The sequence below is a fragment of the Kogia breviceps genome, chromosome 8, assembly GCF_026419965.1.
Source record: "Kogia breviceps isolate mKogBre1 chromosome 8, mKogBre1 haplotype 1, whole genome shotgun sequence".
In the NCBI taxonomy this organism is placed as follows: Eukaryota; Metazoa; Chordata; class Mammalia; order Artiodactyla; family Physeteridae; genus Kogia; species Kogia breviceps.
The window spans coordinates 111,300,895-111,324,392 of NC_081317.1; the positions used below are offsets into that span (position 1 = coordinate 111,300,895).

Here is a 23,498-nt window from a genome sequence, read left to right on the forward strand (position 1 = left end):
TAGTTACCTTTAATATTTGAATTTTTGAAAATGAGGAAACTGAGACACAGAAAGCTTAAGTAAATGTGTCTGCAGTCATTCATTCAGTAAGTGGCAGAGCCTGGATTTAGTACATAGTTCAGTTAATATATCTGTAAGTCTACTACTGCAATTAAAAAAAAATGTTAAGGGTAGCTGCCTCTCCTAAGGAGAAAAGTGGGCATGGACTGGACAGCCTTAAACCCCTGGAGTTCTACAGATCCTGTCCCCTACCCCCTTTAATTGTACTTTGATCTCAAAGGAGTTTCAAAACTTTTCGATGCTTCAGTCCCTTCTTTTTGTAAAATTAGGAGAGACACTTTTACTTAGTGGAATTGTGGAGAAAATGACCTGGAACTAAGCAGGTGCTTCAGAACCGTGGAGCACTTAGTTTTATCAGAAAAATTGCCTGGTGAAATCAAAACACAGGATACAAGGATATAATCAAGTCCTACAAACTCTTCTTTCCCCCAAGCAGTCTCATTGGTGTTCTGATTCCATATGTGGGTGGATCAGTGATTCCATATGAAAAACCCATTCGATGAATTGGAATGGTTCAGTGAGTACTGTAGTTCTGTAAAGTGACTTTGTACATTCCTCTTACTTTTCTTAATATCCAGTCTGCAAAATCTCCAAAATAAAATTATTTGCAAGAAACGTGTATCTTGTCTGATTTGATGTCCACGTGATATAGCATATGGATGAGATTCCACAAACTTTTTCACCGAGATTTAGCAGACACTGTGCTCACTTATAAATATTTAGACTCTGCCTCTAGTTAAAAAAACAAAAGAAGATTGCAAACAAAAATTTCTTAGGCTGCTGGTTTTCATAAAGTTTGTCCTTGTCTTCCATGGGCAATCTAAAGTTCTTCATGGCCAGGATCAGTTGGGGATAGATGGGGAGACAGAGGAGATGGGGCGAGATTTCTTAGGTCTAGGTTCTGCGCGGAAACTGGAAACCCTTGGACTTTTAAACTATTGTGACGAGAATATGCTAGAAATAAGGTAAAATTTAAGTCCTGTCTGACAAGCAATACAAAAAAAAAAAAAATGAGCGTGATCCTAACCAGTAATTTCATGTCCAATAACTGGGAAGCCCCGGGTCTCTAAATCGCCCCTCCTCGAGGCTTCCCTCCGCTGCCGGACCCCGCGGCCTCTGCAGAATAGCTTCCCGCGGAGCCGGGTGGCCTCCGAAGCTGGGCCCCCCGAGAGTGGCGATTTTGTTTGCAGGGCCGTAGAAGCAACCAAGCTTAGGGGAAATGGGCTCTGAAAGCTCTGGATAACTTATTTCCCTCCTTGTCATTCCCTCTTTAGACGCGGCTGCATCTCGGAGGAAAGGAGCCAGCCCGGCCCTCGGCCTTGGAACCAGCCTCCCGCACCCTGCACCGCAGGCGGTGGTGTCCTGAAGACGGCGGTGCGCGCCGCGACAGGCCAGGCCGCGTGACCCCGGCTGGAGCCCCGTGCCCGCGCCCGGGGCGCTACCCCGCGTCTTCGCGACCTCCAGTCCCTGCAGTGGATTCGGCCCCTCCTCCACCACCTCCGGGAACAACCGCAAATTCAGTTTGGGATTTTCCTGAGTAAACCAGAGCCTAGAGTCTTTGGCTCAATGATGGATTTAATACGTATATATTTTTGAAGGATTCGTGTGGTTTTTTTTTTTTTTTAACGTTTGACTTTTGATCTTCATTTTTGTGACAGCCCCTCACTTGTACATTATTCGTCTTTTTTATTTTTGTATTATTATTTTCTCTCCCCGCACTGCTCCTTGTCCCGAGGACTCGGACGCTACGAGCGCGCGGGGCGATGTACCAGAGCCTGGCCATGGCCGCCAACCACGGTCCCCCTCCGGGGCCCTACGAGGCGGGCGGCCCGGGCGCCTTCATGCACGGCGCGGGCGCCGCGTCCTCGCCGGTCTACGTGCCCACGCCGCGGGTGCCCTCGTCCGTGCTCGGCCTGTCCTACCTCCAGGGCGGAGGCGGGGGCACCGTGTCCGGGGCCGCCTCAGGCGGCAGCTCAGGGGCCGCGCCGTCGGGCGCAGGTCCCGGGACCCAGCAGGGCAGCCCGGGCTGGAGCCAGGCGGGGGCCGAGGGGGCCGCCTACACCCCGCCGCCCGTGTCGCCGCGCTTCTCCTTCCCGGGCACCACCGGGTCCCTGGCCGCCGCCGCCGCCGCCGCTGCAGCCCGGGAAGCCGCGGCCTACAGCAGTGGCGGCGGGGCGGCGGGCGCCGGCCTGGCAGGCCGCGAGCAGTACGGGCGAGCTGGCTTCGCGGGCTCCTACTCCAGCCCCTACCCCGCCTACATGGCCGACGTGGGCGCGTCCTGGGCCGCGGCCGCCGCCGCCTCCGCCGGCCCGTTCGACAGCCCGGTTCTGCACAGCCTGCCCGGCCGGGCCAACCCTGCGGCCCGACACCCCAATCTCGGTGAGTGCTGAGCGCGCGTCCCCGGGCGGTCCGGGGCCGGGACGGAGGTAGTCCTGAGCCATGTTTGGGACATTTAATTTCTCACAGGTATAAGGGGGCGGGGGCGGGGGGTAGAGGGTATACGTGAGTTTCCAAGGAAAGCAAACTGGGAGACAGAACCTGGCGGGCCGGGGCGGCCGGTAGTGGCGGTGAAGGTCACAGCCCCACGGAACCCAGATTCTGTTTAGTGAGGGCGGGCCTGCCCTCCAGATCCTTTTCTGAAAGGGAGAGACGACTGCAGGGTGGCCCCGGGCGTCGGGTGTGTCCGGGTCTACGTGCGCCCGGGCAGCGCCCGTCTGTAGGTGGCTGCGGAGGCCGCCGGGCGCCCCGGGTCTCTGCGCCCACTCCCTCTCGGCCGATGCACAGCGTCCTCCGCAGGTTTCCGATTACATGGCTTGGGCCCAAGATCTTCTGGGCCATTTGGCGGGCCAGTTGGAGGATCCCTCGGGGTGGCAGAAGATTTTCCTGTCGGGGAGTTCACACCGGGAGCACATGAGGGACCCTAGCAATGGAGATAGGCTGAACTGGGATCAGTGCCAGGTGGGTGCCTCGGGGCCACAGCGTGTTGTGACCGTGCGCTGGTCGGCGGGGCATAGGTGCCCAGGGCTGCGTTGGGAAGCGCACCCCAGGTCGGTGTTTGGGAACGCGGGAAGCCCAGAGGCGCAGCCTTACAACGCCCGACTGAAGTGGAGACTTTGCCGCAGGTCCAAGTGTTCAGCCTCGTCCGGTCCCGAGGGCTGGGGTTAGAAATTACAATCGTAATGGGCACAGGTTTGTAGCTTATTTGAATGTCAGACTTGGGAAGGACGTCAAACGTGTGCCCCTTGCTCGCATTTACAGATGAACAAAATGAAGTCCGAGGAAGGGCTTCGGGGCGCTTCAGGCTGAGAGAGAAAGGAAGTGGCAACTCTAGTTCAAAATGCAAATGACCTCTGGTCCTGTGGAATTTCAGGAAGGGACGGGATCCGGCTTGGATGGAGACGACTCTTGTAGGGGAGGGGAAGCCCAGACTTGAGCAACAAAGTTAACATTTATTGACTACCTACTAAGTGCTAAATCCTCTCGCATTTGTTCTCACTTTGAAGAGTAAAGCCTGTTCCTCCCAGGTTTCCAGTCTTGGGCTGGCTCCGAGAAGGGTCCAGGCTTTGAAGAGCTTTTCATTTATCCTCAGACCCTGGGTGGCCTGGGGAATATCCCCAGGGGTGTCCGCCCAAATACACATCTCAGGTAAACTGATTACCCGTGGATGTGGCGCCGGGGCTTGGAGCTGCGGCTCCCAGTTTCCCCCTCCCCGTCACGGGGGAGCCAGACGGCACCCCCAGAGAGGAGGGCCCGCCCCTCTCCAGGCTCCGGAGACTCTCGGAGGACCTGGAGAGATAGCTGGGCAGCATCTCCATACAATGGCAGCTCGAGGTGGGCGTGCTGGGCGTGGGCCCCTCAGGCCCCGCGTTCTTAGAACTACCTCTAGAACTCCTATTTTAAAATGGGGAGGAATGGTCGCACAGTTTCACTTCTTCGAACTTGAGGGTGGGGTGGGGAGGTTGCTTCCTAACCCTTGTGATCCTGGACTGAGAATTTGGTGCCTGGTTAGGGCAAAAAGAGACGTCTGACACCCAAAGGTGGGGGGGATTCTTTGTGGTCCTGAGAGTTACAGGCACAACAATGTAAAAAAGAAAAAAAGGTACTGTCTGAGGAGTGCACACAGTGAGTATTTAGATTCTCAAATGTAACCCATACCAGGAGGGTGCTGAAGTAGTAATGTTTCCCACACTCCAGTGTCAACAGATGGCAAGAGGACCTTTAAGGAGGGCCCCCTTGCTGACAAGTGTGGCCTGACTTCCGGGTGCGCCGAGCTCTGTCCCACTACTTCAGGAAGTCCCACCTGAAGACAGCCCTGGGGTCTGGCCAAGCAGTTGGATTTTCTCTTCTGTACACAGCCAAGTGTTTAAGTGGTCAGGTGATGAAGGGTTCCACGTTACCTATGTGGGGGGACAGGAGGCATGTTGAATTTGTTGGCATTCACACCTCCAGCATGTTCTGCAGGTGACACTTGCATAAAAGCCAGTTAAAAGCAGCATATGTACATGTGCTTTTTATATGTTCCGCCTATCACATGGACCCTCCTGTTAAGGCCTGGTAGCTTTATCGAGGACCATCACTGACATGTGACCTGACGCTGAATGATACAAGGATGATGATAAGTGATTACTGAGTCCGTGGTGTTTATTGAGAGCTTGCTGTGTGGGGTTGCCACCGGGTCCTAAGATGGCAGTACAGGGTGAGGTATGCCAAAGGCAAACCTAGATTCAATTTCGGGTGCCCCTGTGATCTCGGGCAAAGTCCTTACCTCTCTCAGTCTCTTCTCCTGTAAAATGGGTTGGTTGTAACTACTTTTAGTGTTGTTTTAAATTAGGAAAATAAGGTAACGTTTGTGAAGTTCTTGGCTTTGGCACATAAATGATGGCTGATTGAGTAAATAGTCACTATCATGCAGAGTGACCAATTTTTCTGATTTTTCTCAAGACTGAGGGCTCTTTAGGATTGGGGATTTTTAGTGCTAAACTTAGGACAGGCCCCCAACAAATGGGGATAGTTGGTCACCCTAAACAGACATGAAGGCAGGTGAGTGACCCAGAAATGGGCTATGGCCATGAGCTGAGAGCAGAGTAGAGAAGACAGAGGTGTACCTCCCTCTGTCTAGGAATCTGGAAGTCTTCACCTAAGTGGTGCCATCTGCCCTTGGTGTTGAAGGGTAGATAGAAGTTTGTCAGGAAAAGTACCTGCAATTTGGAAAGAAAAAAAGAAAAGAAAGAAAGAAAGAAAATGCATGTCCTCATTTACTGTCACACTCTCTGGTACCATGAAATAATAGAACCCAGCTTGGCTTTGTTTAAACGATGTATTTCTCACCATAGGTGAAACCACATAGATTAATTCATTCTTCACTCAGAAACTGTTTTTAATTTCAAAGAGGGGAAAGAAGAGACCACCTTCATTTCTCTATGAAGTATTAAATGTTAGTATTAACAATAGTTCATATCTTGCCAGAGTTCTTTTGTTGGTTATTGGAATAAGGCAAAAAGCAAAGTAATAAAAGCAAACAGGGGCCTCTGTAGAGCTCTGGACTTAGGGTGGACGGAATGACTCTGCCTTGACTGCCATGTATATAAACTTTGATTCATTCCAAGTTCAATATGAGCCCTGACACAACCATTGAATTCAGGAATTAGGCTGCACTGATGGAATTATGTGACCTTACTGAGACCAGGTACAGAGTGTCACTCATGTGTAAGTGCCTGGCACATGTTGGGCACTGAGCAGATATTTCAGTGGAGATCCAGGAGGGAGTTGCTGCAGTCCTCCGCCCAGGTCAAACCACACACCACGGCTGCTGAAGGGACCCACCGAGGGCTCTGGGGAGGAGTGAGCTGGATGGGAGAGGGTTCCTGAAGGCTTGGGAAACCACTGGAGCAGTTTCCGTTGGAGAAGTCTCAGGGTGGGTAAGAGAGGGAGAGAGTGTCTGTGTATAAATATCTAAAAGGCAAAAGTCTATGTCCTTTTAACTTTGTGTTGCTCTAGGTGAGCAGATACTAGGTTTGAGAAGAACACTTTTGCACACGGGATTGTAGTTGTTGAAATGGAATGTGGGCTATTGCTTGTCTTGTTCATGAACCCCTGGGCCCTGAAAGTGCTTAAGGAGACACCGCGTGGCCATCTGCCAGTGGAGCTGTGCTGGGGACTCTTGCATCTCAAGGGCTCGGATCTGCGTTGGTGTGCCTGTGAGTTAGCTGTGGCGGGATGATATAGCTGTCTCCTTTTAGAGATCCTGATCAGGTTGTTAACGTAGGCATATCCATTTGTCAGAATTCATGGACGTATACTGTTAAAATAGGAGTGTTTTATTGTGTGTACATTACACCACAATAAAGTTGATTTTTGTACCAATTAATGCTTGTAAATACTTAAGGCTGAAAAGGAAACTGGAAATTATATGAGGATATGCCTTAAAGAAAATAACATTGTGGTAGATGTTACTGGAAAAGCTATGAAAATATAGTTTATGATAGAATAACAATTCTTTTGTGTAATAGAAGAACAAGCAGTTATATTTTCAAAGGAGTGCAACAATTTTGAATCATTTTAAGAGTTGATTAAAAAAAAATAACAACACAACGAAATGCATGTATATCACTCAGTGTTAGCCAAATGGTTTCTTTGAAAGCCTTGTCTCGTTCACGGTATTCTAAGAGTTTGTTTATGGTATAGGTTGGTGGAAAACTCTGAAGTGTTCTCTGGATCTTTTGGGGACTGCTTATCAATTAAGCCACTTGCTTTCAGAGCCAGCGCATTTATGTAGGGAACTTTGTGAGATCAACTCGTCGTAGGTAGCTTGTTTGGCTAGAGAACGATTCGTCTGTCAGTCTTTGAGAAACCAAAGTTGTTTAACTTTACGCTACCACCCTGAGAAGGTCCGTCAGAGCTGGTTCTGGTCTGTGGTGTTGCCCTGAGAACCATTTAAATGGGGAAAGTGTGTGTGTGGCTGGGGAGGGGGGGGCGTAGCCAGGGATATGTCACTGCTTCTAGTGAGATCTGTCACCTGCCCAGGGGTGTCCCATTGAAAGGTCAAGCCACATTTGTTAGGTACTTTCTAAGTGCTCAGGTGAAATGATGCACAGGAGACAGCTTTAGATAACACTTTCTTCAGTATCCCTCCCTATTTTTTTTTTTTTTTTTTTTTTTTTTACTTAACCGAGCTAAGAAAACAAACATACTTGGAGGTGTGGGGAAACAGGAACTCTGATACCTGTGGATGGGAGTGTAAATTGGTACAACCTTTATGGAGAGCCCTTTGTGATATCTGACAAATTACAGAGTTGATACCCTTGACCTAGAAATTTAACTTCTAGGAATTTATTCTACAAATATAGAATATATTCTATGGGTACATGTTAGTTGCAGCACTGATGGGTCGTTGGAAATAATTATTCCAACCAAAATTGTAAATAATCTATATGCACATTATTAGGGGACTGTTTGTATTCACATGGTGCATACAAACAATATGATATATTTTGCCAGCATAAAAAATTAGGAAGTTCATTATGTAATGGTATGGTATCCTCTTCAAGACATTTATAAGTGCAGGATGTGTGTGTAGCACTGAATTTGTGTAAAAAAAGAGAAGAAAAGATTATATGCATTTGGAAATATTTAATTTCTTTCTGGAAATATTCACAAGGAATCTGTAGCATTGATTGCCCGTCGGGAATAACTGGAGAGGTGAGGGGAAAGGGTGAGAAAAGGACTTTCACCATCTGTGCCTTGGAACTTTTTGAATTTTTAACCACCTTAACCATTTTTCATTGTCCTTTCTGTGCTTGTTTATTAATCCATTAAATAACAAGAAAATACATTTAAAATACAGGGAGGTTAAAGTTAAGATTTACTTTGTTTTGTTTTTACTGCCTTAACCATTTTTAAGTGTACAGTTCAGTAGTGTTAAGTTGTTGTTTACATTCTTGTGAAACAGATTTTCAGAATTTTTTTGTCTTGCAAAACTGAAAGTCTATACCCATTAAACAACACTCCGAACTTCACCCTCTCCCAGCCCTTGGTAACCGCCGTTCTGTCTCTATGAATCTGACTATTTTACTACTTTTTAAAAATAAATTTATTTATTCATTTATTTTTGGCTGCGTTGGGTCTTCGTTGCTGCACGTGGGCTTTTCTCTAGTTGCGGCCAGCAGGGGCTACTCTTCGTTGCGGTGCGCGGGCTTCTCATTACGGTGGCTTCTCTTGTTGTGGAGCACAGGCTCTAGGCGCACGGGCTTCAGGAGCTGTGTCTCGTGGGCTCTAGAGTGCAGGCTCAGTAGTTGTGGCTCGCGGGCTCTAGAGCACAGGCTCAGTAGTTGTGGCGTACGGGCTTAGTTGCTCCGCGGCATGTGGGATCTTTGCGGAACAGGGCTCGATTCCGTGTCCCCTGCACTGGCAGGTGGATTCTTAGCCACTGCACCAGGGAAGCCCAGTCTGACTGCTTCAGATCTGTCTCTATGAATGTGACTACCTTAGATCCCTCATATAAGTGGAAATCATACCATACTCATCTCTTTTGTGACTGCCTAATTTCACTTAGCATAATGTCCTCCAGGTTCATCGGTGTTGTAGCCTGTGATATGACTTCTTCCTTTTTAATGCTGAATAACGTTCCATTGTATGTGTGTACTACATTTTGTTTATTCATCCGTCATGGACACTGGAGTTGTTTCCTCCTCTTGACTTGTGAATAGTGCTGCTGTGGACATGGGTGTACAAATGGAACCTTTTTAATTTTGAGCCATGTGACTATATTACCAATTTAAAAAAATTAAACCAATTAAATTTTTTAAAAGACATAGTATTCATGAATTAACTTCCTGAAAGTCTCCCGCCTTTAAAAAAAATAGAGTTCTATATTTAGAGTTTATGGATGTACAGGAAAAGTACTTTAAAACATAAATTGTTATTTACTGAATTCGGCTTTTCATTTTTGCTTATCCAACAGGAGATTCCTTTACCGAGGGGTCAACAAACCCTTATCCTACTCTCAGTAATGCCTTCTGGGAGCAGATCTCCATCCGCAGTTGTCAGATTCCACCCCCCTCCCCGAACTCAACCCCACTGACATGACTTCCTAAGATCCCCTCGTGGGCACATACACTGGTGACCTTCCCTGGTGTGGGCACTTCTCCCTCAGGTTATATTGGGGCCAGAATGGAAAACCGCTAACCTAGGACAGTGATGGGATTGTGTTAGAAAACCAAATTACCTTCTCCCGGGGCAAGGTAAGTCTTTTAACCAATTCTTTTCAACCTGTCCTTTTAAGACCTTTGAGTTGTACTGAATTTAGAGCTGAAGCAGGTTGCAAACTTTCTGTTTGCATAAGAAAGAGGAAGGGGCTTCCTTGGTGGCGCAGTGGTTGAGAATCCGCCTGCCGATTCAGGGGACACGGGTTCGTGTCCCGGTCCGGGAAGATCCCACATGCCGCGGAGCGGCTGGGCCCGTGAGCCATGGCCGCTGAGCCTGCGCGTCTGGAGCCTGTGCTCCGCGACGGGAGAGGCCACAACAGTGAGGCCCGCATACCAAAAAAAAAAAAAAAAAAAAAAAAAAAAAAAAAAAAAAGAAAGAGGAAGGACCACTGGTTTTTCCATTGCCTTGCTCTAGAAGTGGGCAATTCTTGCAGGTCCAGGGATGCTGCTGTTTTAAGATCTTGAAGGGGCCTTTTTGACATCTGAAAGTATTTGTCTGCTGGTGACTTCTTTGACCTGCATAAGGTGCAGTTGATAAGGCCCTCTCATGGCTTGGGAATGAGTATCACTCTGTTATATTGACCTTCGATGGCCCACGACATGGTCTCATGTAACACACTCCAGGGAGGGTTATTTAAACGTTTTATTGGCTACTATAGAGCTACTCTTGTGTCTCCTTCTGAAGAAGGTAAGGGAAGATAATATGAGTGGGGTTATACTAGGAATAACCTCTGACCTGTTTTAATTTATACTAAATAAGTTCACAAGTTTGGGTACATTAATGTTTGGCAACCGGCTAACAACTTTCAACTTTTTAGGGATAGAAACCTATATCTTGTACCATATATGCATATATATATATATATATATATATATACACACATATATATACATATATATATGTATTGTGTACTGTGCATATATGCAAGTAAGTTGGATCCTTTCTCAAGGGTCAGTGAGGAAGTTGTCAGGCAACAGGAACTTTTAAGTCCTTCTTGAGAATTAGATATTGTGATCTCCATTTTGCAGAAGAGGAAACTGAAGCTCAGAATGATTAATCTGCCGCAATTCCTGCTGGTAGTAAAAACAACAGCTCTGGCTTAGAACCCAGGTAAGTCCCACTTCTAGGACCATGCTTTTTCCCTGTTTGCCACACTTGGCATTTGCCAAGCTGAAGGGCCCTCCACTCTTCATATCCAGAAGGTACGTGGTGTTTGAAGGACTCAAGTAAACTTCAGGAGTTGCTCTTACTTGGCTCACTACCTGCTCCCTCTCCCCGGTGTGGTTTCTCTTCTGTGTTTTCCTGTTTCCCACCAATGTCTCTCCATCTCGTTCTGATACTGCAGAACTTGCAATGCCAGGAATCCCTGCCTCACACAAGCTTCCTTTCAGCATCCTGATTTGGGTGTGTGGAGAATCAAGGAGAGATTGCCCAGAATTCAGACCCTCCAAACTAGAAGATTCTTCTTACTCTGGGGGGACTGTTGGCTGCATAAGAAGAGCAAAGCCGTCTGGCTCTCTCAAAAGTCCCTTTTCTTAAGGAAACTAGAACCATCTTCTCTGTATTCCCTCTTCTCCGAAGGTCGAAGGTCGGAGCTGAGAAAGGAGGAGAGGAATCACAGTGATTATATTTTTTAATGGAGATGAGAATAGGGGCATGGATCAAGACAGTGGATAAAACCCCAGGCTGGAAGAGCCCATGGAATTGGTCTGAGCTGATCACAGAAGCCATGAGTGGAAGCTTTCTCGTTTCTGGCAGGGGGCCTAGGGTTTTATCTATTGCTACTCTGTAATCAGAACTGAGCCAGGATATTCAAGCCTCTTATCTGAATGAAGGGAATTTGGTTTTCTGGCCTTCAGTACTTTGCAGGAGCCCCCAAATTGCCTTCATGTCTTTAAATATCTTTTTTTTTTTTTTTTTTTTTTTTTTTGCCAAAGGAGGAATATAATCCAGACAGGTAAGCCATGCCATGTGGTTCACCCTCTGCAGGTGGAATGAACGTGAGGATGTGTTTCGCTCTGTGTTGAATCCTCATAGATGGACTTTATTTTGGAGGATGAGAAATCAAGGAGTTCCCACCAGAATATGGTGGGAAGTTTTGAGGATTATTCGCCCCAGGCTTTGGGATTCGTCAGTCACAGATTCAGTTTTGCTTCTTAAAATTGAATTAAATCCTTAAAGTATTTTTTAAAATTTCCTTTTTTTCCTTCCTAGTTTAAATCTCCATTTCTACTTCTAGAAATCCAGGCAGACTTTATCAGCTCCATTCAGTATTGATCGATAGCAACTGGTGAGCAGGTTAATTATAATCGCAGAATAAACGCTGAAGTCTCAAAGTTCACCACTTTTGCAATGTTTCCAAACCCCTCCGGGACCATGCCAAGAGACTCTCATTGACACATTCAGAGCAGGTGTGGGAGTTTGAACCCAGGCAGACAATCGGATCTGATTCAAGACAACTCAATTTGGCTTCTTATCTGCAGCTTTTCCTATCTTATGATGTCTGTCATTTCAGATAAAAAAAAAAAGTTCAGTCAACTGAGCTGGGAAATGGCAAGTTACATTTTCTTCTGATAAAAGTTTTCTAGTTGCTGTTTTATCAGATTGGGTTGAAATTGTATGTGTTTCTGTCAAGGTCTGCAATGACCTTTTCAGATATTTTATCAGGTATTAGGTGGGGAAACCTTTTTTTTTTTTTCTTTCTTTCTTTCTTCGACCTAGCAGAGAATGACCTGACTTCCAAGATCATAAATCAAACCAGGCAAAGAGAGGCAATAATACAGGTTACCCATCAAAATTGAGTAGGCGGGGGAAAACAAACAACAAATAAAACCTTTCGCTAGCATATAGAGAGAACTTAACTTGACCCGAAATAAAGAATGTGGTTCTCACAGTGTACACTTAATAGGAAAATACTGCTTATTTGAAAAAAGAGAATGGTTTCCAGGTCAAAGATGGCTTCAGAAAAACAAACAGTTTTTTTTTTTTTTCAAACAGTATCAGTAAAACTTAATTATTTTTCTTTTATTAAACTCAGTGTATATTTACTATGGAGAAATGAAAAACTCATATAAACCAATGCACAGAATTTGTAATCTTACCATCCAAAGGTAACCACTGTTAGGCATTAATCCTTGGCTTCTTAGTTACCATGCATATACAGACATGTGTATATCTGTATATTTAAACAGTCATAAAAGTTACTGTTTAGTTACTTCAGCACTGAAGAAAGTTCTTATAAGATTGGTGACCCAGACTGGCTCCTAAAGACTGGTCTCTTAAATAGAGCAAAACTGGGAAATTGACCGAAAGAACTGCCAATAATAAATAGCCAATCAAACGGGAGCGTTGTGTGTAAAAGCATAGTTTTTCAATCTTATAGTATGTTATGTTTAGCCATTTTAAGGCTAGAGCATATTTGTAAGTTTTAAGTGGTTGCCCCCTTGAAGGGAGGTGACCAGCTGCAGGATGTGTTGATTTGTGAGGCTCTGATTTGTTGAGAAATGTGAGCAAGTAGCTTTCAACCCACTTTTTAGAAGGCGAGGTCAGTGAGGTGAAAGCGTATCAGTCCAGCACTGAGATCCTGTCCCCTGCTCTAATCTTCCTGCTGTGTGACTTTGGACAACTTATGAAGCCCCTCTGAGCTTGAGTATTTGCACTGGTAAGGTTAAGAAATCAGGCCAGGCACAGAAATAGTGAGAAGGGGTATTTAAAACCCAGGGTCTGGGAATTCCCTGGCGGTCCAGTGTTGAGGACTCCGCGCTTTCATTGCTGTGGGCCCGGTTTCAATCCCTGGTCAGGGAACTGAGATCCCTCAGGGCCCACAGTGGAAATAGATAAATAAAGAAAGAAACAAAATCCAGGGTCTGATGGCAGTGCCCATGACAATAGTTCATGCTGGCTGTTACAGCAAAGCTACCATAGTAACATGTCACCTTCCTGAGCTTGCCTGGCATCCACTTGACTTCATGCAGTCTGTGCAGAGCAGGTTTCCGTGGCTACCTGCCTCATTTTAAGCAATAGTATATGTGAAATTTCAAGTTTGATGGGCTAATTTTATTTTTTCTTATAAAATACTTAACTACTAAAATGTAAAAACAATGGTGGGGAACCATGGGTTAAGTGACCTCAGAGTTGGTCTTGGTTTGTGGTTCCTTTGGTTTTGTTTTTCTGTTATTAACTAAACCCATTCAGTGTCTAAGGTCCCCGCAGGCCATGGAGATCCACAGAGGGTAGAGCTCTGTTACAAACACCAGTACCAGACACATCATTTGCCTCATCAGCCAACCAGCCAACAAATATTTTTTTTCCTGCTTCCTATGAGCTGAGCACTCGTTAGGCTTTGGAGATCGAAAACTAACAAGGTGGTCTCTGCATCCCAGGAGCTTACAGTCTGGCAGGGGAGGTTAAAAAAAAAAAAAAAAGTGAGAGTCTGAGTGTATGGAGGGCTATAGCGGGGTAAATCTGGGTTCCACCTGAGTCTAGGATGCCAAACCGACAGAGACCAGGCTTTCTTGGAGGAGTGGACTCCTACAGGGAGTCTGAAACGATGATTGGGAGTTTGCCGCATGGGAGGAAGGACATGGTAAGCTGAGGACATCTCCTGAGTTGGCTATTCTGCAGTGTCGGGGGGCGGGGTGAGGGGGCCATGCAACAAGCAAGGCACTTGGAGAGAGTTTGGACTTGGCCTCGAGAAGAGAAGACTTAGACAGCAGAGGGGCAGGATTCAAGTAGCATTTTGGTTCTAGTGTAGAAAGGCTGAAAATAGTGGCTCTTGTTTGTTTTGCTTTTGCCTCGCTCTTGCAAGGTGATGACCGCCTTCCCTCTGCATTTGTGCACCCGTTCCCACTTAGAGAAAGATGTCTGATGGAAAGGAAGAGACACACGCTGTGAAGATGCTGCAGAGGAGCTGTGTGTCTGTGCGGGCTTTAGCAGTAGGGCACAGTGAGGCTGGGCGGCTTGTGTCCAGGCTGAGGTGGAAGAAAGGACAGAAATCCAGGCTGATTCTAGTTCCCAAACCAGCTCCCTGCACTGGGAAGGATGGGGACGTGGCTGATCTGACCTCAGAGGTAGGGTCCCACCCTCTTCTTCTCAGTGATTCTGCCCGTAAAGGTGAGCTGTAAAGGGCCAGGAGTGGCCTGAATAGGAATACAGATAATTACAGGGGAAAATACTGTTTATGCAGGTGTGCAGAGCCAGATGCCACAGCACCTACCTCCCAGGAGGGTTAGAGGTGAAGATGAAGACTTTAAGTTCAATTCCTGCCTTTTAAACAGGTTTTTAAGAATATGTTAAATTTCAAACGTATGCAAAAGTAGAGAGTGTCTGCTCATCCCCCAGCTTCAACAAATGTCAGCTCTCGGCCAGCTGTATTTCATCTGTATCCCCCCGCCCCCCCCGCCCCCCACATTCCCCTACACTCGGTTATTTTGAAGGAAGTTTCAGACAACTTATCATTTTTATCTCTAAATACTTCTGTCTGTATCTCTAAAAGATATAAGGACACTTTTTAAAAAAATATAGCCCCAGGACCGGTATCACTGTGATACAGTTAACCACCGCTCCTTAATATCATTAAATATCCAATCGGTGTTCAAATTTCCCATTTGTCTAATTTTCTTTAACAATTTGTTCAAATTGGGATCTAAATAAGGTCCATACATTGCCTCCGTTGATGTCTCTTAAGTTTCTTTTAACCTATAGTTCCCCTTTTACTCTCTCTTCTTTTTCCTGGAATATTTGCTAAAGAAATGTTTGCTAAAGAAACTAGGCTTTTCCTGTAGGTTTCCCACAGCCTGGATTTTTTTTTTTTTTTTTTTTTTTTTTTTTGTGGTACGCGGGCCTCTCACTGTTGTGGCCTCTCACATCGCGGAGCACAGGCTCCGGACACGCAGGCTCAGCGGCCATGGCTCACGGGCCCAGCCGCTCCGCGGCATGTGGGATCTTCCTGGATCTGGGCGCGAACCCGTGTCCCCTGCATCGGCAGGCGGACTCTCAACCACTGCGCCACCAGGGAAGCCCCCACAGCCTGGATTTTGTTGATTGCGTTCTCCTCATTTAACATGTTCCTCTCTGTCCCCTGTTTTTTGCGTAAATCTGTGATTGGAAAAATAGGCTAGGTAATGTTCAGCAGCCATTGACGGTCATTGTCTAGATCTGTTATTTCATCAGGGGTTGCAAATGGTCGCATTCTCATGCTCTCATTCCTTCTTCATTTATTAGCTGATACACGTCTATAACAGTAAAAAAATTTTTTTTTTTAGTTTATCAAATATTTGGTTACCCTGAGATACAGTTTGTATAGGAAAGGCAGGATAAATGCTTGCTTCTTTCACTTCACTTTTCAATGTTCAAAAATAATGAATTAGTTCCCTAGCATCCAAGATTACCAGCGAAATAAAAACTTTTTAGTATCATTAAGAACTCATGGATTTAAACAGATATGATGTGTTTTATTCCATGTCCTTGTTATCCTGGTTGATGTTCGCATTGTCCCATCTTTTGCCAGTGGAAACTTGTCCAAATTGGCTCCTGAGTTCTTTTGACAAAATCTTGGTTTGATCCTTTCCTGCTTTCCATACTACAAAATGTTCCAAGCTCTTATGCATTTTCTCTTCCCAGACCTGGGTTTGGCTATCTCTCCAAGAAACCCTGACTCTTTTTAGTGAGAAATGGTATTTGGACACCACTCTTAGAGTTGGCTCTGCTAGTCGTGCTTTTTGCTGTTGGGTTAGTCATTCAGTATAGAGAGTTAGGAAATACTTCCCCCGTCCACCTGAAGATAAGATAAAATACATCATGTGTGGATGCTGATACTTCCAATGCAAATTTAGGACTGAAAGGCTTTCACTTCCCTTTATGCATCCTTTTTTTTAACGGTCGTAAAATATACACAACATAAAATTGACCATTTTAACAATTTTCAGTATCATTTCAGTTTGCATTAAGTGCATGTACATTTCTGTGCATCCGTCACCACCATCTGTCTCCAGAACTTTTTCATCCCCCCCCCCCCCCGACCGCCCCAGGGAAACCCTGTATCCATTTCCTCCTCTCAGCCTCTGGAAGCCACCATTCTCTTTTCTGTCTCTAGGAATTTGACTCTTCTAGTTACCTCATGTAAGTGGAATCATACAGTGCTTGTCCTTTTGTGTCTGGATTATTTCACTTTAGCATCTGTCCGCAGGGTTCATCCATGTACTGGCCTGTGTCAGAATTTCCTTCCTTTTAAAGACTGAATACTATTCCATTGTACGGATAGAACACATTTATTTGGTTTGTCCAGTCGTCTGTTCACGGACACTTGGGTGGCTTCTACCTTTTGGCTATTGTGAGTCGTGCTGTTTGTACATCTGTGTACCAATATCTATTCGAGTCCCTGCTTTCATTTCTTTTGGGAATATACCCAGAAGTTGAATTGCTGCATCATGTGGTAATTGTGTGTGGTTTTGAGGTACCACCATGCCGTTTTCCATGGCAACTGCACCATTTTACATCTTTCCATCTTTAAATCTTTTCATCCACACCAAGAATCTCATCCTCGAAAACCCCAACCTAATTCCTCATTTGCTTTATGCCATAACATCCGTAGAGTCTGAGGAAACCAGTACCAACGCTAACCTTGACACTCGGTTACTGAAACCTGTACTGTCTGTTTTGGTCATTCCTTGCCTTTTGGCTTCGGATTTCCTTGCAGTGTTTCCAGCTCTTGGCTTTGGGCTCCTCTGCAGCTACACAAGCTGGTTGCTTACGGCAGTTCGCCCTACCTCCTGCTTCTTGGTGCAGAGCTCCACCCCAGAGGACCATCTTAGACCTTTTCCCAGTGCTCCAGCGGCCTGGTCGTCCTTTAGGGACTGGCCGGGTTGACACAGTGGGGCCAGTTGTGGAGGACCTTGAAAGTCAGGTAGAGGAGTTTAGGACTTTATGAATAGAGGCAAACATAATTGAAGCAGTAAATTGGGAATACATACACACAGAGGTGTGTGTGTGTGTGTGTGTGTGTGTGTGTGTGTGTGTGTGTGTGAGAGAGAGAGAGAGAGAGAGAGAGAGAGAGAGAGAGAGAGAGAGAGAGAGAGAGAGAGAGAGAGAGAGAGAGAGAGAGGAGGCTGGCATGGAGACAGAAGGCCTCTGGTTCAGTTAGAGGCTATCAGAGGCTTTCTCTAGCCTGGATAATGAGTGAGTGATGGCAGAGGACATGGAAGGACAGGCCTGAGACGTCACCAGGCCAGACTGTTCCAGGAAAGCCATGGGTGAAGACGGTGGTATGTGTCAGCTTCCATGCTCCCCTCGTTCCCCGATTTACATGGGCTGGGGGCGGCCATCCCCCAGTCGCTGGCCCAGAGGTGGCATCTTGAGTTTGCTTCCCTCCTCTGGGAATCTGACCTGCTCTTCCACCATGCCGCCCTTCCACTAAGCTGATAATCTCCCGGTGGGAGTGGGGGTGAGAAAGAGGGGACACACGGTAGCAAAGGGGACACTGGATCGAGGTAGGAATCCTGGATGAGGCCTCACGTCCCTGACCTGTCGTGGGGACCAGGCCAATGTCACTTCTTCCCTTGTCTGGGATTCCACTTCCCCATCAGGAGCACACACCCCTTACCCCCAGTCCCTTGATTTGCCGCATTGGAAAAGTCTGCAGGCACTTGTGAGTAGGGAGTTGAGTAAAGTGTTACGTAGAATTTCTCACCTGCAAATTCCCATTTAAGGCCTGGGGAATTGGAGGCGTCACTGCGCCCTTTGCCTGGTAGCCTCCGACTGCTGGGACAGCCTGGGAGATACATGGTCCTTCTAAGAGAGGGCACCAAGGAGCGCTGGGAGGGTCTTATTTGACTGCTTTCCTGTGGAGAGAAGGGCAAACTCTACTGTATTCCAGAGAATCCCTGGGTTTTACTGCTTAGGCTTGGAGAGTCTTGGCCGTTGATGGCAAGGCCAGGATGGTGGGAGCTTCTGAGCTCAGCTCTGAACTCCAGAGGCCAGACTGCCTGCTGTCTGCCGTGGGGGAGAAGCGCCTTGGCAAGCCACCTGGTATCTGATGGCCTCATTTTTCCTTATACCCTAGTAATTCCACAGTGGCTTTTTCATGCACACAACTTTGATCTCTTCTTCTCACTCACCTGCCTGTGGAAGAACCAGAAGCAAACAAGGAAGAATCAAAGAAATCAGGTTCACACTAACTCTTGGTAGCCAAGAGGGAGCAGAGATGGCTCTTGTCATGAATGCAAGAGAGTTGGGGTGGGCTCGTCTCTCCAGGCGGCCTTTGACTCACCTACAGGCAGAATCCCCAAGAATCGTACACAGTCAGCGTTCTCACCGTTTCCATGGTGCTATCCTTTTATTTGGATTATAGTTCTTCTAGGCTGAAAGTGTTTCCAGGGCAAGAATTATACCTCACTCAGTTTGGGGTCCATGATACGATTGCATGGTAAATACTAAGTAAACGTTCATTATCTGGAAAGATAAAATCAGGAATTCATCACAAAGTATATGGCTCCTCGGGCTCACATATTGATACCTGCAGTCCGGGCCCACTGAGACTGGCTAGGAGGAGGGAACCATCCTTGTAAGAGAAACCTGAGGGGGAGGGGCCCAGGGACGAGCACGGCCCCATCATGATCAGTTTTACAGGGAGAGGGGTCTGGTGGGACTGGGGGGTGGTGGGGAGGGGAGGATATTGAAGAGCTGTAAGAACCATGCTCGGGCAGCCCAGACCTAGGAGGTGCGGGGAGAGGAGAGCAGAGAAAACTCTAGTGATGTGTTCTCAAAGGTAACAGCAAGGAAACAGGGCATCTAGGGGTGGGACAACGTATTGGACACGGTGAGCCAGAGGCATGGAGGAGGGACAGGCAGGTAGGATGTCCAGGAGGCAGGCAGCCCGGGCTGGAGTCTGGGCTCATCACTCTGTTTGAAGCCATGAGAACAGGAGAGAGCCCCCAGGGTCGTGGGGAGAGTGACGGGGGGGCTGGGGGGGGCAGTGCTGGCCTCTAGCAGAGGTGGGAGGGGTAGCAGGCAAGAGATGCCTGGCAAGAGCTAAGAAAGGAAGCTGAAAAAATCGACAGTTACGTGCCCTCCATTTTCTCCTCGCAGAACCCACCTGAGCTCGTTCTTTGATCCTGCGATGCTCTGCTGAGCCCTGGTGGTGCCCCCTTAGGCTTCCTAAGGGCCCCCCCAAAGCCTTCACATCCTATCAGAATTCTGGCCCTGGAGCCCATCTCTCCCTGCCAGTGTATGGAGACTTTGCAGAATTTCGCTTATCAAGTTTGTCCTTTCCAACCCCTTGAGTGCCTGAATCCACTCTTTTCCCTCCTCCTCACTGGGAATAGATTCCTTGAGATCCTTCTTAGAGAGCCTCTTAAGACACCAGGGAGAGTTTTGTGTATACAGGTAACCGCCTCTCAAACTCATAACAAATGGGCTCAGGAACTCAAAGATTCTCTGTAGAAACAAACTCTCCCGTCAGGCTCTGTTTAAAGGGCATAAGTGCCTGTTGATTTGGGAGGCTGGTCTCTGCCTGCCTGAAGTGCTTCACAGAAGTGACAAGACACTCTCCTTCAGGGAATGTTGATATTAAGTTTCCTGCCCTGTGTAAACACATCTCCAGGAATGGCATTAATAAAGGGGACCCTTTTTCCAAGACAAAGCAGAAGGGGCGGGGGTGGGGGGTGGGGGGAGAAGGACCAGGAGGACGGATCTGCCGGGCCAGGGAGAGCTGGCCAAGCGCACCATCTGACCAGCTGTTCTCGGTGAAGGCAGAGCCCGTTAGCCGGGCTGTGTTTTGTCATAGTCACAACTCTTGCTTATATTTCTTGTTGGGACGTCCAGCTTTTTACTGTTTGGCAGCTTGATAACGGGGAGACGGAAGAGGCTTGTGGTGGAGGGAGCAAGTCTGGAGTCAGACACCCGATTTTAAAATTCCAGCTTTACTACCCATTGCAATGTTCCCCACTTTTCACGTCCGTAAAATTGAATAGAAGCCACTTCATAGGGTCATGGTGGGTAATAGGAATAATGTTCGTAATGCACAGGACCTGACACGCGGTAATCATCCTTAAGTGTTAGTCACTAGTCACCTGTTGGTAAATGTTCACTGTTATCATTAAACAGATATTATTTCAAATAGGATTTTTTGGTTCCACTAATGAAAGGTTAGGTCGCCAGGTGGAATTAAATGAGGGTTTTGTATTTGTTCGAAGTTGCCTTCTTTCTCAGTATTAGTCTACATTTAGGGACATAGACTCCATATCCAACTTAATGTCTGTAGTTCCTTCTACATACGGGGGCACATGTCCGTAAGCAGGGGCTAATGGGGCTTGTAGACTCCTGAAGAGTGACTTTTGTCATAGTTTTGGATTGTTTTTTTTTTGTTTTTTTTTTGTTTTTTTGCGGTACACGGGCCTCTCACTGCTGTGGCCTCTCCCATTGCGGAGCGCAGGCTCCGGACGCGCAGGCTCAGCGGTCATGGCTCACGGGCCCAGCCGCTCCGCGGCACATGGGATCTTCCCTGACCGGGGCACGAACCCGCGTCCCTTGCATCGGCAGGCGGACTCTCAACCACTGCGCCACCAGGGAAGCCCTGGAATGTTTTTTAAATCCTTCCGAGGAAGGTGGAGCCAGTTGTCTGCCTCCAGCGAGAGCTGAACAAAAGGGAAAAAACGAAGAAACCACTTGGGTTCCACTTAGAAAGGAAGAAGGGTTGTGTGGTGTGGCTGGGGTGGGGGGCACGTGTCCTGAGGAGGCCCGGCTGGGGTCCGTCGCTGGGAGTCTGACAGTAAATGAGAACCCCTTCCGCCTTGAGCTGCTTCGGTGGGGTCTTCCCTGGGGTCCAAGTCCAGCACCACTTGGTTAGCGTCATGGGAATTCAGGGAGTTGTGTGTGCTGAGGCCACCGCACATGTGCCTGAACAGCTCTGTTGAGGCTGCGCTACTTGAGCAGTCTTCCTTCCCTCTGGATCTTGCCGCCACAGGATTTCCCTTCTCTCTTGGCTTTTCTGAAGTTGCTGCTACCTCTGAGTTTCTTTCTGGAAGACAGAGCCGTAGGAAGACCCTGCCATTGGGATCTCCCCAGCTGCGGCAGCAAACTGGAGCCATGGTGGTCAAGATCTCACTGCTTTATTTGGCTGTTCAGTGCACAGCTCTGCATTTGTTCCTGATTTTTAGCTTTTGTTTGTTTGGTTTTTTGTAAGGAATAAATAATTGATTTAAAAGAGAGAGATACAGTGGCCAAAAGGTGGAAGCAACCCAAGTGTCCATAGACGGATGAGTGGATACACAGGACATGGTGTGTATGTGTACAATGTGGAGACTCTGACACAGGCTTCAGCACAGATGAATCTTGAGAACATTATGCTGAGTGAAATAAGCCAAAAAACAGTGCGTGATTCCACTTACATGAGGGACCTAGAGTAGTCAGATTCATAGAGACAGAATGGTGGTTGCCAGGGGCTGAGGGGAGAGAGGAGTAGTTATTTAATGGGTACAGAGTTTCAGTGTAGCAAGATGAAAAGAGTTCTGGATATGGGTTGTACAACAATATGAAAATACTTAACATTACTGAATTGTACACCTAAAACAGTTAAATGGTAATTTTATGTTTTGTGTATTTTACCTCTATTAAAAATAAAAAACAGAAAGAGAGACAGTGTAAAAGCTTAGCAAGTCCCCAACACTGCATACTATTTGCCTCCACAAAGGTATAAGCCGTATTAATCTAAGAGTTGGTAGTACTATCTCTTCTGAACTTGTTCTATAAGATTGCTTTTCTGTAGCAGCTTCACACTTTTCCTGAGATGTCTGCCAAGTTTGTGAAAGTTGTAAAAGGACGGGTTGAACTACTAGACCTTTGTCATCAAAAACGGTCCAGGAGGGCCTCCCTGGTGGCGCAGTGGTTGAGAGTCCACCTGCCGATGCAGGGGACGCGGGTTCGTTCCCTGGTCCGGGAAGATCCCACGTGCCGCAGAGCGGCTGGGCCCGTGAGCCATGGCCGCTGAGCCTGCGCGTCCGGAGCCTGTGCTCCGCAACGGGAGAGGCCACAGCAGTGAGAGGCCCGCGTACCGCAAAAACAAACAAACAAACAAACAAGCAAAAAAACCCACAAAAAACGGTCCAAGAGTGCTGGGATTCAGCTGCTGTGCTTCAGGTGGGAGAAAGAAGGGCTGAGAGCTGGGCGCTGTATGGCCCACATTGTGGAGAAACTCCACTACTTTATATGTAATTTGTAAATGTCTGCTTGGCCTCAGAGTTCTGAGACTAGAGTGAAAAAGGAGAAAGAAAATAAAACTAACCCAATAAATAAGGTATAAAATATACCCTGATCTCCATGTGTTTATAACTTGGTTTAGGAAAAAAATATGGTTTGGAAGAAAAGAATGAAGTAATACCAAGAGATGTAAATGACACTCCAAGACAAGGATACAAACAGGCAATTGAAGATCAGTGTGATTAATTGCCAAATAAACCCATGGAAGCATCGGGTTAGTCTAGGAAGGCTAGTGACAGGAAGAGGAAGAGCAGGTGATAGGATGTGAGAAGGATGCTTGTACAGTGAAGAAGCGGGTAGAGACTTTCTGGAGAACATAGCAGAGTAAAATATGTCTTCTCCCCTTCCTCCCTGAATACTGATAAATCAGATGAAAAGAACCCTCAGAATACAGTAAAAATTTCATCTCCAGTGAAACTAGGAAAATTCCCTCAACTACAGAAATACTCTCAAATATAATGGAAATTCAAACCACGTCGAGGGAAAGACTTGGAGAGCTGATGCATACCCCTCAGATTTCCAGCCCATGTAAACTTACCTGGTAAGAAAATAGATGAGATGGGAAAGGAAGAGCCGATGTTTTCATTATTTGCAGATGAAATAGTCAACTCTGGTAAACAAATATTTAAGATCACTATGGAGAAAGCTATAAAACTTAAAAGACATATTTTTAAAAGACATGGATAAATGGGAAAAGATACTATGTTCTCAGATTGGAAAACTTAGCAGGATTCTTTCTTCCAAACTCTCCCCCCCGAAACAAAATCTATAAATTTAATGCAGTCCCAGCAAACATCCCAACAGGCTTTCTTAAATACAACTTGTCAAGCTGATTATAAGATTTATGTGGAGGAGTTATTGTGCAAGAATAGCCAAGATAGTTTTTTTTTTCGGTATGTGAGCCTCTCACTGCCGTGGCCTCTCCCGTCGCGGACCGGGGCACGAACCCGCGTCGCAGGGGGACTCTCAACCACTGCGCCACC

The 23,498-nt window shown here is 46.8% G+C and overlaps 1 protein-coding gene across 4 annotated transcripts in view; it reads left to right on the top strand.

Moving 5' to 3' along the window:
• Positions 1-23,498, top strand: part of GATA4 (GATA binding protein 4) — an 81,134-nt gene that overhangs the window by 29,394 nt on the left and 28,242 nt on the right. For all 4 annotated transcript variants that reach the window (XM_067040013.1, XM_067040014.1, XM_059072030.2 and 1 more), the window contains exon 2: positions 1,335-2,439. In XM_067040013.1, the coding sequence (XP_066896114.1) occupies positions 1,824-2,439 (616 nt within the window). In that variant the 5' untranslated portion in view covers positions 1,335-1,823. The remainder of the gene's footprint in view (positions 1-1,334; positions 2,440-23,498) is intronic.